The 17,738-nt window shown below is 38.7% G+C and overlaps 2 protein-coding genes across 2 annotated transcripts; one reads left to right on the top strand and one right to left on the bottom strand.

The window, feature by feature from the left end:
* The first annotated feature begins 945 nt into the window (after window positions 1–945).
* LOC139715940 (neurotrypsin-like) lies at window positions 946–5,141 on the top strand. The gene is made up of 5 exons (XM_071627489.1): window positions 946–967; window positions 1,901–2,209; window positions 3,113–3,427; window positions 4,219–4,371; window positions 4,831–5,141. The coding sequence occupies exons 1-5, from the start codon at window positions 946–948 to the stop codon at window positions 5,139–5,141; spliced, it is 1,110 nt and encodes a 369-aa protein (XP_071483590.1).
* Window positions 5,142–9,834: 4,693 nt separating this feature from the next.
* On the bottom strand, window positions 9,835–13,646 carry LOC139715941 (oxidoreductase HTATIP2-like). The gene is made up of 5 exons (XM_071627490.1): window positions 13,443–13,646; window positions 12,916–13,023; window positions 12,101–12,238; window positions 11,019–11,080; window positions 9,835–10,051 (listed from the first exon to the last, which is right to left on the bottom strand). Exons 1-5 carry the CDS (start codon window positions 13,644–13,646, stop codon window positions 9,835–9,837), a joined length of 729 nt encoding a protein of 242 aa, XP_071483591.1.
* Window positions 13,647–17,738: the final 4,092 nt, after the last annotated feature.

Below are 17,738 nucleotides of genomic sequence, written 5' to 3' on the forward strand. Positions count from 1 at the left end.
GAGTGATTTGTAACACGAGTTGGCTTCGAAATTAGTGGCAAGAAGGAGGCTGACAAAAACATTTCAAGAAATTCTTGAGATGTGATATCATCATTCCTAATCAAATCAATATTAAAATCACCCATTATGAAAATGCTTTTATTGATAAACAAAGGACTTTTTAATAAATTTGTCATACAATTTAAAAAATCCTTGGAACTAGAACTTGGGGGTCTATAAACAATACCAATTATAATATTCTTACTTTGCGGAATACAAATTTCCACAAACAAAGTCTCTACAATTTCATTCATTAATGTGTCAGTCTCATGGGCCTTGATAGCTTAGTGTCGAAATAAAGGGCTGTATGACTTGTGAGCTGTGTGACTCGTGAATGTCAGTCTCGTGACGTGTATCCCTTTTCAATACAGCGACGTGATGCTGATGCTCGGCCGCAACAGGCCTCAAGCATGGAAACGTATGTTGTCGGAAAAATGCACTTTATGCCGGTGATCCCATTATCACAAAAGCACTAGATCTTTTACTCAAATCAGCTTAGAAATAAAAGAAGCCAGTGGCACATCTAGGGGGAGCGCATCGTTCCCCCCCCCCCACCATTTATGTAATGTTTTTAAACAACTCGAATGAAAAGAAAAAAATGGGGCACGTGCGCCCTCCTTTCATTTTGCAAAGGCACCCCTTCATTACCAAAATCTTGGACCTGCCGCTTAAAACCACGATTGAATCAAAATAAGGGGAGGGCTTGAGATATGTGTATGGACCACACCTTGTAAAACAATTGAAGACCTGAATATAAGAATGACCCAAGTCCAATTTTTGGCCAAATTCAGTTTGACATGGTAAATTGTAGCTTATGCATGGACTCATCTTGTGTATAAATGATAAATCCTAATTACCCCCGGAAGTGCCTGAAATGAATGAGTACAATTTTATAGGAATGTAAGAATGACCCAAGTCCAGGACTCGGGTAATTTTTACATGCATATTATAGGCCCTCTCTCATCGCTGCTGTCATCTCATATAGCAGCCTATCCTTTTGTACGTATGATTCAAAGAACGACCCAAGTCCATATGATTCCAAGAACAACCCAAGTCCATCACACAAAATGGCCTCCCCACAATTAATGTAAATGTTAATTGTCATAATAATAATATGTTTTAATTTGAATAAACAATGTTGCCTTCCCATCACAGTTAAATAGAATATTATAAGCCAGTTCACAGTTCCAATCTGAGCATGTGCAGTTGAAGGTCAATGCAGACCTTCTCTTGAAATGGATTTGCAACTGAGGTATTCAAAACCTAGATAGTGCTTCATGACAACTGTGTTGTAAATGAATCAGGTGCAGACTGGTATTCACAGGTGAATGTGCATTCTTTTCAGCAACATGGACGAAAGCCGTTCATGCAGCATTGTCATGTAAATTACCACTTCCTGCCTGGCTGTTTTCAACAGCTCTTCTTGAAGACTATTCCATGTTTTGCAAAGTCTGTGGTTGGAGAGGTCATTGCAGACTAGTGCTAACTGTGAACTGGCTTATTGGACAAATACAAAAGATATGATTTTTTTTTTTAAGTTTACTCGAATTGGCCTTCCATGGACTTGGGTTGTTTTTATATTCAGATACTCAATTACCAATTATTATTTTCCTTTCAGTTTCTCAGACTTTTTTTTTTACCGGAAGTTGCAGACAATGCATAACTCTTGGAATTGTTCGTCTTTTAATTAAATGATTATTAGAGAAATGACAACTTATTCAAATATGATGATAATCAGCATACACTGGTCAATCGTATTAATAGTTTGTTTGTTGCTTTTTTCATGTAATAAGTTTACAGATCATTATGTGTACAATAAAGATGAGTCACATTTCAGTGCTTTTCGTTTTTCAATAACTAGTTCGCCTCGTCGGTGGCAGTCACCCACGTGAAGGTCGAGTAGAGATTTACTTTAACGGAGCCTGGGGAACTGTGTGCGATGACTTATGGGATATTCGCGATGCGACCGTTGTCTGCAGAAGTCTTGGTTTTACAGGCGCCGAGTTGGCTTTAGATTCAGCCCCTCTCGGAGAAGGCACCGGTGACATTTTGCTTGATCATGTGTCATGCACTGGAAAAGAAGTGAGTATCTTTGATTGTGTCAACTTTGGTATCGGAGTCAGCAATTGCGAACATGAGGAAGACGCTGGGGTTATATGTACTCCTTCAAGTAAGGCCAGATACTCGACTTCCTAACCTCACAATATCAGTTGTTAACACATGTAAAGATTTTATCACTTCCAACCAAAATGTAAAGATTTAAACGCGGCACGTGTTTTATTTCGAATTGTTCTTCTTTGTATAACACTGTGGCAGATCGTTCTTTCTCACAATCTAGCTGTTGTAGAATTTAAATGAAGATGAAATTTAGAATATGCTGTATGTCATATTCACGTGTAAACTTTGACTGAGTTCGGATTAACTGATCGATGGATATGCTGAACTTTGATCATTAAAGTGTAAAAGAATTATAAAGACACGCCAAATTCAAAACAAATATAGATTTTCAGCATTTCTTCTAAATGTATTCTTAGATTAAATATGAAGGCATTGGATATCAAACTTTTTATCTTATTATCTCCATATCAACATAATACAAACTCAAAATATTCAACCGCAATCTCCTTTTGCTTTCTTAACATTTCTCCTAAACATTTACACAAATAATTTTTGGAGTGACTTCCACTTTAAACTGAAGCTGTTGAGAGTACCCGAAATCGAATAAACATATCTCTCATCTGCATAATATTATATATAAAATTATACCGACTCTACCAAACCTGAAAATTTCATTTAAATTTTTTGTATCGGTTCTTTTGTATCTCTTAGTTTTCTCATGCACGTAAATATCAATTTTGTGTTGAGGGTGTTATTGTTATATGCCTATAGTTACGCATTTTTTACTTTGAGTAAGTGAAAAATGATATCACCATTTCCCATGATTTAGAGTGCAGGTATAATTTCAATTTGCACACTTTATGGTACAAATCTAAAGTAAACCAACACATTTTCAAAATAGCTCGTCACGGTCAAAGGCCTTAACTGACTTGAACTACCTCTCTCATTCAACTAGTTCGCCTCGTCGATGGCAATTCAACAAATGAAGGTCGAGTAGAAGTGTACGCCAACGGAACCTGGGGAACTGTCTGCGATGACTCATGGGATATCACCGATGCGGGCGTTGTCTGCAGAAGTCTTGGTTTTACACGTGCTGAAAAAGCACTGAGTGAAGCCCACTTTGGAGAAGGATCTCTAACCGGTGATGTGTTGCTTGATGACGTGTCATGCAGTGGAACAGAAACCAGCATCTTTGATTGCGCCAACAGTGGAATCGGAGTCAGCAACTGCGCACATACGGAAGATGCTGGAGTCAGGTGTAATTCTATAGGTAATGCCAAATAACTCCTACCTAAGCAATAAACCCAACAGAATCAATTGTGAGCCCAACAGTTGTGTTTTTGTTTGACCCATGCCACTCCATAAGTTGCATTGATATTTTATTCATCATTGCGTAATCAATATATTGTGTATATAAAAAGGGTAATCCAAATTTGGAGGGGTGCCATTTCTAATCGTCAGATACGGAGAGGCCAATTCTGTCTGTGGCTATAAATTGTGGACATAGATAGTCCTAATGATAACATTCCTTGAATTTACCTTGAATTAACCTTGAAGTACCACACCTCTATATGTCCGTTTTCATGTAGATAGATGCAAGGCAGATATGGGTGAGAAAATGGTATCAAATATCACTTTTCTTGTAGCAAGATAGACGCGTTATCCACGTGGTCAAGCTTTTGCTACACAGCACTTAAATAAGACGCTAAAATAAGTAGATTTCATGCCATCTTGAAAACGTTGTAATGGGTTAATTTCTCGGCATCAGAACGTTGTTGCCTGATTTATACCTGTACATCGAAAGAATGACGTATAAGGGGTAAATTATTATCGTGTTAGTTGCCGCATATAGGACATGTCACAAAAAGACGTTATTTCTCGTCATCAATACGATTAAAAATGTAATTACGTCCATGCGCCGTTCTTTTGGAAGTATTACTTGAACATTGCACGAAAGTAATTTAGACAATTTAACAAAGTGATGTAAGTTCTTGTTTTGTATTGTACCTCTTAATCTGATTTTTTTTCTAATGATTGCTAACTTTCATTTTCTTTGTCTAGTTCGCCTAGTCGGTGGAAGTGTCCCAAACGAAGGTCGAGTAGAAGTTTACCACGATGGAGGCTGGGGAACTGTATGCAATGAAAAGTGGAATATAACCGAGGCAAGCGTTGTCTGCAGAAGTCTTGGTTTTCCAGGCGCTGAAGAAGCATTCGGTATAAAAGGCCACTTCGGGCGAGCCATGGGTTCACTTTGTTTTATGACATGTCATGCAAGGGAACAGAAACGAGCATCTTCGATTGTGGCCACACAGGTGGAATCGAACTCAGACCCTACTGCTACTTTCCCCAAGATGCAGGAGTTAGGTGTAGTCCTGCAGGTAAGAACAGAGTTAGCCGGTTGCAGTCTGACTTTATAATCTTTAATCGGTTCAACATCAGATACTAACACGTATTAATGTTTTCATTTCATTTCATTTTTTCATTCATTTCATTTATTTCCACATCCTGATTTCAATTATTGATATCGTTTAACTTAAAGGAAATTTTATTAAAAGTAAAAAGAAAAATGTGAATAACTTTGAAATTGAACAAGTTAAATTTTTTTTTCTCATGATAATTTTTTTGATCTTGTAATGGTTTTAAAGACTTCAAATGAAATCTCCGTTTATCTAGTTCGCCTCGTTGGTGGAAATGGTGCAAATGAGGGACGAGTCGAAGTTTACGCGAAGGGAGCCTGGGGAACTGTGTGTGATGACTTTTGGGATATCACCGATGCGGGCGTTGTCTGCAGAAGTCTTGGTTTCGAAGGCGCTGAAGAAGCACTTAAGTTAGCCGCCTTTGGAGAAGGCACTGGTGACATTTGGCTTGATACCGTGGCATGCATTGGAGTAGAAAGGGATATCTTTGATTGTGGCAACAAGGGAATAGGAGTCCACAACTGTCGCCATATCGAAGACGCTGGCGTCCGATGCACCACGAAGTAATTTTTCAGGTGTGTTTTTACTTTACATATGTCGTTAACGATCGCCCCATCATTGTACAGGTATGCTAACCTGGAAACATGAAATTGCACATTAGTCGAATATGAGACCATTTTGAAACAAATGATTTTCAAACAACAATAGATATATAATGTACTCTGAAATTAATCCCGCAAAGATTGGAACACTCATCCCCCAGTATTCCCACTTACTCCCACTGATCAGTTACTAGCCATCCCCTTTAATGATAAGGAAATACTACGCAACAGATGTCCCTGTTAATATTTCGTTGCATATTCATTAATATCCAAATGTAAAAGGTTTTCATAAACACAAACAGACACAGACACACAACCATTATATAATTTGGTTAGAATACTTGTGACACTGTTTGTGTTCCTCTTCTTTGGGCCTGCCGCATTTAAGACAGAGGCTGAATACGGGTATGACGAGACGATGGACATGGCTTTCTGAATAATAGATTGATAATTATGTAGCTTAGATCAGAATACTTGTACCAATGCCATTTCATCTCTTCATGATTGATTTTATGAGCTCAGCACATATAATTATACTTCTTTTTCTTTTATTACCGCGAACGACGATGACAAGCTTTACTTAAGATATATCATCAGTTACTATCAGATGTTACCCAAAGTCATGCAGATAGGTTAAAAACCACGGCGACCAAGATCATCTGATGACTAAACCGACGAACCTTACGAACCATATTGTTCTCATGAGTAACAGAGAAACTTTATCACAATGAATATAATCATTATCATAGTGGTACCTCGGGGGCATCGAAGTGGCTTAAGAATATAAACATAAAAAAGAAAGATACACTCTAAAAAAAAATCCGAGTCAGAACAGTCCCGGAAAGGGTGCGTTGGGGTCACAATTCGTTCCTGGTCAGAAATGACAAGGAATGCGGTCAGATATGACCCCATTCAAAATTGGGTCAGGGTGACCCCTTTCCTGGTCTTCAGGATCAATTAATTCCAAGTCATTTTTGACCCGGAACGGGGTGCGACCCTAACGAACCCTTTCTGGGTCAGTTCTGACCCGGGTGTTTTTAGAGTGTAGAAAAAACGAACATGATTATTTTGTAGGAATTTCCAAACGCCATGATGAACATGTTTACAGTTAGCATTCATTTTAAAGGCGCATAATTATCAGGATCTAACCGTTGTGTTTCCTAATATATGCTTAATTTCATATGAATCTTTTACAAGTTTCTTTATATTCCTTGGAGAACTTCCTTATGTTAAGGGCTGGTGGTTGGTAATGAAAATAAATGTATTTCCTCTGGGGGAGAGTCACATTAATGACGTTTGTTTTCATATGGGTTGCATGTAATTTCGTACGGTGTGCTAGTTTGCTCTGAAAGTGAACGTATTTGCATGGATGTGTGATGCCTTGTGTGTGTATGTATGCGAGTTTATTGTGTTGTTGTTGTTGTTTCATATTTTCGCTCTTGAAGAGCACCATTGTCATTCATTTTAAACCGAAACGATTCCATGCCTCCGAATCATCATATTTCTATATGTGACACTGCACCACAAAATAAACAAAAAGTCGCCAGACATGAATTTTTGGTTAAGACCATATTCTGAAAAAGCAGACTTTAAGCTTTAAAATGATGTATAACTCAAATCAAATGAGCTCTTCTAACCTATCTAAATAGTTGAAAGAAAGGAGACACTCAGGAAAAGTGTGAACTTAGGAAAGAGGCTCTGACGTACAGTGTCTATTCAAGCGATTAATCTTTACCAAACCGTGCTGGCTGCTCTATGAATTGGACAAAAAACAGGAAGTAAACTACCCAAGTAAAAACAATGAATGGATTATCAGATTAGACTGAAATTAAACATGCCTCATGAACACATTCTGTCCATAATTAATGCCAACTTTCGAAGCAGTAGCACCATCCTTTCAAAAGTGATTGGAGTGTGTACAAGGTTTTTCAGAAATGAAAAAGGGACTCTAAAGACACACCTAATCACACTATTCTACCAAAAATGTTCGAGATAAACTGATAAAAAACACACTTTCCCGCCCGTTTCATGAAACCAAATTTAAGCGAAAAGTAAATGAAGACCTGCTCTTTCAGAAAATATGAAAAAAGTCAAGATCGGCTAGGTTGACCCATTTCACTTATTTTCAGTCCTCACGCAAAATCAGTGTGCGACTTTATGTTCGTTTTGTGGTGCACGGTCACATATAATTTGTGAAACTTTCAGTGGTGAGAGTTTGACATGAGCGGCACAATGTAGTGCCATGTGATTTAGTCCTCAAAAGACTGGTAGTTAAAAACAAGAGGACAGATCAGAACAGAATTATGAAGAAGGTATATTCGCTTCCCAACACAGTTTGTTGCACTATGAAGAAAATGAAGGAGAATTCCACAAAATATCATATTTCCCTCGATAAATACTTCCCCTGCTTTGTGGAAAAGGTATGTCGCATGAATGTTCATTGTGCTTCTTATAAAAAAATAAAGAAAATAAATAAATCATATTGACATTTGTCTAAATACTTTATATATTGGTCTCAATGCGTGATGTCACTAACTGTAGTGTTGGGTTTCATTCTCCTTAAAAGGAAATGAAGAGTTTGTTCGCAAAAACCGATAAGTCAATTTTTGAAGATTTTGAATTATGGTCTCTGTCATAAAATACAAAATAATACCTTGTAAATGATATTTTGGTCACTACATATAAAGGTATATTTTTGAAGTTATGGTCAAAAGAAGCAAAAATGGTCTTATTAATCTCTTTAGATTTCTTGACCTTTAATCGCAAATATCTCCATTTGGCAAATATGGACTTATCGGTTTTTGCGAACAAATTCTTCAAATATAAAGTTAAATGAAATTTTCAAATGATTCATAGCTTCATACCAGGAAAGGTGACCGAGTGTCATCTTTCTTATCCCTAGCATGAACCCGAGAGTGCGAGATGCTGAAGCTAGTAGTGCACGTTGCGTCACGGATTTTACATTATGTTTTTTAACATGCATTATAGATATCACGTCCACTGACGGCGCCACTGATCTCTATTCATGGTTTATTCCCGAACTGGATAGGTTATTCAGATTCCTTATGTAATTTCGCCGGATTGTTTAAAAAAAGGGTATCAAAATTATACATTTTTGGAAAGCTTATAACTATTATAGGAAATCAGGAAAACAACGGTTCCGTTTGCCCTGATACCTATTTGGCCACCATCTTGGAGGGTTTTTTTTTTCCAAAATGGCTGCAAACAGTTTTTCTTCAATATATTAGCTTCTGAACCACTTAAAACTTGATTTTGACAGCAAAACAACTATTTTCAGCCCCAAGAAATCCAATGGTAGAAAATGAATAAGTCAGATCGAACAAAAACTGCAAATAAACCGACATTTTTCAAATTTCTTGCTTGTTTTTATGCGAGTGACAAGACATTAACATTTCAATAAGTCATAGTTTTAATCTTTGCGTAACAGTATTAATTTTATCTTAGATTAATGCTTTTAAGCACACATAATACAAACAAAATTATTAATATAATGTAATGTAATATGATATAATATAATATAATGTATATATTTAGTTTCTCTTCTTCTGTTCTATCTTTCTGTTGTCTATCTTTGACGTTTTAATACATCTCTTCCTAATCATCTCGGGGGAAATAATTCTTATACAAAATGAAAATGAAATCAGTAAGTCAGTTCATAAGAACAGGTAGATTAAGGTCGGCATTTTGTTCTTGAAGCTCATATACAAATGGATTTTCTCCTTAATTTCAACCAAATGAACGTAGTCCTATACAGCTCAAATATAGAATCCCTGTTTTTGTTTTGTTTGTATGTTTCGAAATTGGTTTCAAGCTGGGAATAAATTATTTCAAAGGTATGTCAAGACCGAATAGTAACTTTTAACTTCAACTTTATTTCCATTTCCATTGAATAGACAGGGAACATAATACACAATACATTAACAGAAAATATTTGTTACAATTTCAAAGAAAACGTACATGTGATCACGAGTAACAACAGAAATTTCTTTTCTAAGGTATATACATATATCATACATAATACAAAGATTAGAATGGAAATGGAGGGTCCCACTAAAAAGCAAAGCTTGTAGGGTGTGTTGCTGAATAACTTTCTTCATTTTGAAAACTAATACACCTCTCGACATGAAATATAGCTAACAGTTTGATACAAACTTTCAATTAAAGGGATCGTATAGTCTTTGTTCAGACCTAATTTCAGGTTTCTAACATTTTTTGGTGAGACAATGAGGTACCTCATGTAATATCAAAGAGCATGTAATTTTATGAGGAATTCAACGTTTATTAGATGAAAATTGATTTTGAAATGGCTGAGATATCTAAAAAAAAAGGAGAGATTCTAATATAGTACGGGACCCACACTTTATAGCGATCGCTTTGTTTTACTTTGTTTTTGGGTGTTTCAGTCATTCCAAACCCGATTTTCATCCCAAAAAAAAACCGTTGAATTCCTCTTAAAATGGTATGCTCTGTACTATATTATAAGTGCTTTCTTGGTATCTCACAAAAAGCTACAAGCCAATTTCTCATCTCCACCAATACTGTACCATTCCTTTATTCGACTTTATAACTCAAGTGGTCTCTACTGCGGAGGGGGGGGGGGGGGGGTGGCAGCTGTCATGCGCAGAGGACCCAACCGTCTATCCGGTGATTTCCCGCGAAGCACGATATATGTCCTTGACGCCGAGTATGACCTTTGACTCCTCAGCTGGCTTCACCGTGCGGGCGATCATGGACTGAGCTACGGACAGCACCGTATTGGAGAAGGTGCCGGGGGAGATCCGATCAACGGGCTTCATCACACCACGCACTAAAAGCTCGCCCAGCCGGAACTCTTCCCGGTCGCACATGAGAACACTGCGTTTGAACCAAAACAGCAACGACGAATTAATTAATGGAGGGATGTGTGACGGGCTCGCAAAGGGGCCGTGAAAACGGGGATGGGGTTGCAGCTACCCCCCCCCCCCCCCCACACACACACATACACACACACACACACACAATTTTGCCACGTAAAAAAAATGAAAGAGGAATTTACAATACCCATTTCTTTCAATTTCCAAAGATTCCGCTCTCATATATCATTCTTGAAGTGACACTTAAGACACACAAATATGCACTCACACTCATGAAGTGTCCTATTATTACTAGTGCTACGACTCGTTAGTGCACCCTAGTGCATACTTGTGTTTGTTAATATGTGTGCGTTACGACAAATGTCTTCTTTTTTTATTATGGAAATTTTTACTGTCAATACATCTGTGCTTCTTTTAGTTGACGCTTTTTGAATGACACTCGGTTTCACACGAAGCATAAATGAAATTGAACCCCCCCCCCTCTCTCTCTGTTCTGAAAATATTTGGGAAAGAGGGTAATATTTTACATTAATGAAAAAGGTATGGGCTAGGGGAAAACATGGGCCTACTACAAGACTATCTACTTCTACTAATGTGCATTTGAAGAGTTTGCAAAAGCCGATAAGTCCATTTTTGAAGATTTTGAAGTACGGTCTCTGTCACAAAGAACAAAATAATACCTTGAAAAATTATAAATTGGTCACCACATATAAAGGTACATTTTTGAAGTTATGGTCAAGAGAATCAAAATGTTTGTTATTATTTTCTTTATCCTTCTTGACCTTTAATGGCAAATATCTCTATTTGGCAAATATGGAATTATCGGTTTTTGCGAACAAACTCTTCATTTAAATCATTTGTGCTGTATTTTTCATTTCACTTTCACTTTCATTTTTCATTTTTTTTTTTTCTGATTTACAGTTTCTTCTTTGGGAAAGGAATTCTAAATGGAAATGTAACATATTCACCCTGGTCTGTAAATTGTCAGCTTTTCGAAACCAAGGCAAGCAGTCTCGGCTTCTACCTGTCCCTGTAAGAACGAAGAAGATAATACTCAGATAACTCATAAATATTCTGAAAATTCATTGCATATTTTTTTTTTCTCATTCAAATGCAAGCAGTTTAACAAATTGAGCAACATAAAAATATAGTGAATTTGCATGACATGCAAGTGCAATGTTGACGCTTTACATCAATATGAAAAATATTATAATCATTTTCATTTCATTCATTTATTTAAGCACGGCAACATACTTCAGTCCGATGACTGTTCTTCCGCAGGTCCGTGTGGATGAAATACAACATAAATATACAGAAATGGAAAACAAAATTTATACATGAAAATAAACAACAAAACACAGAAAACGGGAAAGCATGGTTATGAAACTACGCCACACATCTCGACAGAAACAAACATGATCAATCAAAGATAACCATGTGTAATTACCACACAAGTACATCGCCGTAGTTTAAAATGAAGTCAAAATATGTACACTATTCCTGCCCCAGTGCCACGTTGCTGTACATAACTGTTTATATGAAGAAAAAAGATTTCCTCAATGTCCACTGCTTTCGGAACATACCGAAACGCACAGAGTTTTGATTTTAATTACTTGGTATAGTAATCAATAGTTGCGATCAGACGACAAGCCTTAACCTCGAGGTTAAGCTTGTAGTTAGGGACCGTGTAGATGGACTCTTAGTTAGCTAACCTGGAGGTTAGCTCGATGTTAAGAGCCACGAGATATCTTATGGTTAGCGCTCTAACCACGAACCGCGGAGGTCCTCACTCGATCGTAGTTAAGCACCATGTGGACACAAAAATCAACGCACTCAAAGGAGCAGGAATTTAATATCGAGGTAAAGCTTCGTTGTGTGGACGCACGTCGAAGTTAGGGGGCAAGAGCTTAACCTCGAGGTTTCCAAACCTCGAGGTTAGGGCTTGTCGTCTGAATGTAACTATCTTTTTAACACGAGATCAAGGTGTTAGAGTAATGGGAAATCATGGGGTACAGAATAAGGGGTGAGAGACAGGTGGTTTTGACCTTACCTTGACCTTTGGGTATAACATACAGCTATCCTTGTTTGCGCCTGTCGAGGATACCAGGTGGTACTGACGGCAGCCATTTTGTTTCGCCAGCTCGCCAACTTTCATTACGTAATCGTGATCCACCTTGACAAATCCATCCTACAGAGGGCGCAATATAGTTGTTACTCTTTGATAATCTTGTACAATGTTTAGCTCATTGCTTAATTGCATATTTGCTATGTAGGCCTATACTCTCCACCAATGCAACTTGAGAAGGGTTATAAGCGTCATTTCATCATGACGCCAATAAGCGGGTGATATAAGATTAATTTGCTCTGGTGTTATTATCTGTTAGGACTTTAAATTACAAGAGGTTAGAGTTGCAGGGGCGGAACCAGGGATTCCGTAAAAGGGTGTCAATCTGACATTCATTTATCTGATGATACAGGCGTTAGATACAATATTAAGTATATGAACGAATGGTATTAAAAAATGCACATATTGTCATGGTAACAAAAAATACAAAGTACGTAATCATAACGACGGAAAAGGGCGTTCCACTACTCCAAACGCCAAGCTTGTAAGGGGTGGAACACACCTAAAGTGGGGCGCCCGATGACCCCTGACCCCCCAACTCGGGTTGCGATAGAGTTTTAAGTTCAGTATGAAGTGAGGATTACAGGTTTAGGGCTATGATTAGGGTAATGTTTTTGAGTAGTTTCAAGGTTTAGCTTAGCGTTTGGATTTTCATGGAAGCATTTCCATAGGAGCAATGGTGCCATGGACCTTTATATCTATTGGTGCATTCCTATCATGTGACACAATCATGATCATACCTTTCCCGCCTTGCCCCGGGTTGTTCCTAGGCAACAGTATCCAACTGTCGGTACCTTGAAGACGTCTGCAAACGCGTCTAGATTGTCGAAGTCTACAATCTTCTGCTCCTACGAGAAAATAATGACATCATATTGTGCGAGCCACTTGATGTCATCATGTATTATATATAATCATATTAAGTGACGTCAGAGGAAGTCTCTGTCGCGACGTTGCGAATGATGTTACGAGTATCAAGAATGCATAACTGATGAAGTAACGACAAGGGGTTATAGACTCGGGTGATAGAATACTTATAATAGGGCTTGGATAAATTGATAATGTCCTGGTGGTAATGACGAAAATAATTGAAATACATATCACTTCCAAAGAATCTTAATCAAAAAGAGAAGTAGTATTGAGATTAATGCAGCCAAGTATAATATAGGCATACTGTTTAGCAAAATCAATACAAAAGGATGAATAACTTAATATCATTATGTTCCCCCAAATTGATAAACTTTCTAAATTGAGTACTTTGCGAACTCACCATGGCAAAGTCTTTGTAAACAGCGCCCTCTAGTGTGACCTCCCGTCGACCAATCAGAAACACTTTACAGAAGATCTTGGTCTTCGCCAATTCTAAGACGAGCGCCTTTCCACACTCCCCCGTGTGTCCCACGATGAATGCCGTCTGGTTTGTCTCGCGGAATGCGTCCACTGAAGTCTGGAGAGGGGAGACTACGTCCGACATGGCTGATAGGGACGGCTGACTTTATCACTTGAAAGACAATTTCACAACAGCAAGAAACAAAAAGGACGATAATGCCACACTTCATTTTTTCTGTCTGTTTGTTTGTATGTTTGTTCTCTTGTTTTGTTCTTATATCTGTTTCGTATTCATCCGGCACACACAGTCAGACATATTAATATCTTTACTTTCTCTATACATGTGTCCTACTATCATTATGTATTCTATGAGCGTCTCTATGTGTTTTTGTGTCTTTATGTAACCTACATCCTACAAGCATTGCTTTTTAGTAGGTTCCTCATATTTACACATCATTTTATAACATGTCCTTGAATTGAATGTTGTGTTATACATATTTTACTCCGAAATCAAATGGAATATGATACCTGAATATGGAATGTGGAATATGGAACTTGAATAAAAAAACAAGAACCATAATCATTCTTTCGGTATGAATAAAATAATAGCCGCATTTACACATTAAACTAGTAGCAGAATTACAATAGTGATCAAAATTTCATTTTTATCTTTTTTTTTTTTTTTGCAAGCGTTCACACTAACAAAAATATCCCGTTAGTGCACTGTGGGCTCCACTGCGCCGCTGCGTGCGTTTTTCTGTGCCCTTTGTTATTGCGCGTCACTATCCTACGGTGTAGTACGCACGCTGTTGTGAAATGCGACTTGAATGATGGAATCTAAAATCTCGAGAGTATTGGTCCAGCATTCACATGGTTAGAGAAAATATCGGGATAATTCAGAAGTAAGCGCTGCTGACAGAGAGAGAGAGAGAGAGAAATAAAGAAAGATATAAAGAGCGCGTTTATAGCACACCTTGAAACTAGAGAAGCACTCTGAGAGCGCAGATCTCTGCCAAGCATGCAGCTCATTTCCGCCACTGATCTCGTTCTTCTGTAGAGATATTAGTGATGTCCACCCATACGTACACGCATCGTGTGCTTGAAAGTCGCCCGATTTCCCAATATAGAAGCCTTTGTTGCGTCATAAACCCTCAGCTGCACGGCGCGCCTCGTCCTAGCAGAAACCAAAGACGCTTTTTATCTTATCTCTACTATCTTTGGCAGAAATTAGAGCACGCCCTTTGAAATAGTGCGCGCATGCAAACTTCAAAAATGCGCAGCTTGAATTCTCAAGTTCATTGACCCTACCTGCCAAAATATCAAAAATCCTTCATTAAAAAATTTCCCCAAAATTCTCGGATCACTACCAAAAGTTAATCTTTTGTTATTTGTGTAATTCTCCTCCTTTCCTGTAAGTTTAATCCAAATCTGTTAAACACTTATTTCGCACACGGACAATCAAACGAACACGCAAACCAACGGTAATGAAAACATGACCTCCTCCCTTGGCGGAGGTAACAATAATTGATACAAACGTTTGTAAGGTGTTTTGCTGTAAGTTCTTCTCCGTGTCATAATGGCTTTTTACACTTGTGTTTCTTAACCCCGGACTTTCTCTGACCCAGGACTATCGTTAGTCCCGTACCAATTTTTTCAGCTTTTTACACTCGCCAATTAGTCCCGTACTATCTCTTGTCCGGGGCTAAGGAGAAAACTGACCTTTTTACACTCGTATTTCTTAGCCCAGGAATTTCCAAACCACATGAATATTCATAATTACGCTGTGTACTGTACACGTACACGCACGCACCGGCAGCACTTGATGACCTCTTTTCTGATTGGTCAGTGAGGGTCGGACTTCGTCTCCGTCGCTTAGCCCAGGATTATTTTTTCGTTCTGTTTACACTCACTTGAGGGCTTTTTACACTTGTAAAATTTTGCTTAGCCCCGGACCAACGGTGGGGCTAAGGGGGGGGGGGGGGGGGGGCCTTAGCCCCACCGTTGGTACGGGACTATCCTTAGCCCACTTTCTGTTTACACTCGTTTTTGCCAAAGTGGGCTAGCCCCACCGATAGTACGGTACTATCTGGCCCTGCAAAATAGCAGGGGTTAGCACCGCAATTGCGGTGCCAAGCAAGTGAGTGTAAACAGAACGAAAAAATAATCCTGGGCTAAGCGACGGAGACGAAGTCCGACCCTCACTGACCAATCAGAAACGAGGTAATCAAGTGCTGCCGGTGCGTGCGTGTACGTGTACAGTACACAGCGTAATTATGAATATTCATGTGGTTTGGAAAGTCCGGGGCTAAGAAATACGAGTGTAAAAAGGTCAGTTTTCTCCTTAGCCTCGGACAAGAGATAGTACGGGACTAATTGGCGAGTGTAAAAAGCTGAAAAAATTGGTACGGGACTAACGATAGTCCTGGGTCAGAGAAAGTCCGGGGTTAAGAAACACAAGTGTAAAAAGCCCTTTGCTTGGCACCGCAATTGCGGTGCTAACCCTTGCTATTTTGCAGGGCCAGATAGTACCGCACTATCGGTGGGGCTAGCCCACTTTGGCAAAAACGAGTGTAAACAGAAAGTGGGCTAAGGATAGTCCCGTACCAACGGTGGGGCTAAGGCCCCCCTTAGCCCCACCGTTGGTCCGGGGCTAAGCAAAATTTTACAAGTGTAAAAAGCCCTATAGAGAGTGTCAGGCAGCGATTAACTGTAATTTGAACGAATCCCGAAGTGGTGAAATACAATAAATCCTTCCCACACTTTAGCCCAGCATAATAGTACATATTGTAGTCGTGAAATTTGATACTATTTCATAATAGTGTGCTTATATCTACTCTAGATCATGTATAGCGAGTATGGAAATATGGCCAGTAAGTAAAAAAAAAAAAAATGTTTGGGGTGAAGCCTTAAAAAGACAACCACATAATTAGTTAAACTTATCATGGCATTAACAAATTCTCTGTTTTAACAGATTTAGAAGAGAAAGGGTAGTACCGCATGACCATGACTGTAGAGATATAGGCTTACATAAAAAGGGATGATAAAACATGACCAGCGATCACACACAAACCTGTGCTGACTCACGAGCAAGTGCACAGCCCAACGGCACAACTCGCATACATTACCCCCCGATCAATACCAGTACGTGAACTCTTCGATGTGCAATAATAATGTAGTTTCAAACACCTACATTTCAAGCGAATAAGACAACTTCACAACATAGAGATGCGGCCACATGATAGCATACGATTATCTACACATTTTGAAACTGTAATATACCGTATAGCATTTATACACAATAACGATAGAATACTCACAATGTTGGAGCGATCTGCAATAATACACTCATAATAGACCACAGACCACAAACATGCATGGGGGCCTACCTCAAAAAAAAAAAAAAAAAAAAAAAAAAAAACCTTTCTCATACCTGTTCGCTGTCTTTCAATGTGTAAATCACTCACACAAAAAATAATCAAAATGGAAATTCCTCCCTCGAGTCGGTTACGACCGCTTGAATCCCAGAACATTCTATTGAGGGAACGCTCCTCTTACGTTGCTATGGCGACAACGTTGGCAGTCGCAAAGGCGTGGCATCCGTTTAAAAGTCACTGAAGACTACAAACCGCAAACGCGGTGGATTTTTGCTGTGTCATCCATTATCAAAACCGAGCACATATTGACGTTGTCAATATGAAGTCGCGTTGCTGGAAATAGTGTTTGAATCGTGGATGGCGAGGGCTTTTCCTACGTTGACGACATTAATTAGATGGCGCCAATGACTCCCATACATTTGTGCATACATCTCGAAGTGATATAGGCCAACTGGTAGCATTTGGTTAGCAGGCGTTTGATAAAGATTTTTTTTTTCCTACTTATAGTACCATGCTATTGCATACACTTACACAAACAAACGAACGCACACACACACACACACACACATACACACAAACACCCACTCACACAAACGGACACTGAATTATCATGTTCGAAGCACATACACAATTCCTCGAGTGCCATTTTACATGACTTGTTTGCATGGATGTAGCCATGTAAGTTATGTGTTGGTATTCCAATAAGCGTGTACTACCCCCTTAATGTGCTTTGAAATAGAAGCTCTGGGTACAGATGAGTAATTGTGGCGTTACGAAGAGACGACGGACGGACAGTTAGACGTCCCAGGTGATCCCTTATAAGCTTATTCTCCCCTCACCTCCGGTACGCGCGAAAAAAAAAA

Source organism: Diadema antillarum, unplaced genomic scaffold (assembly GCF_040938485.1).
Source record: "Diadema antillarum isolate AM-2024a unplaced genomic scaffold, OU_Dant_1.0 scf00000057, whole genome shotgun sequence".
In the NCBI taxonomy this organism is placed as follows: domain Eukaryota; kingdom Metazoa; phylum Echinodermata; class Echinoidea; order Diadematoida; family Diadematidae; genus Diadema; species Diadema antillarum.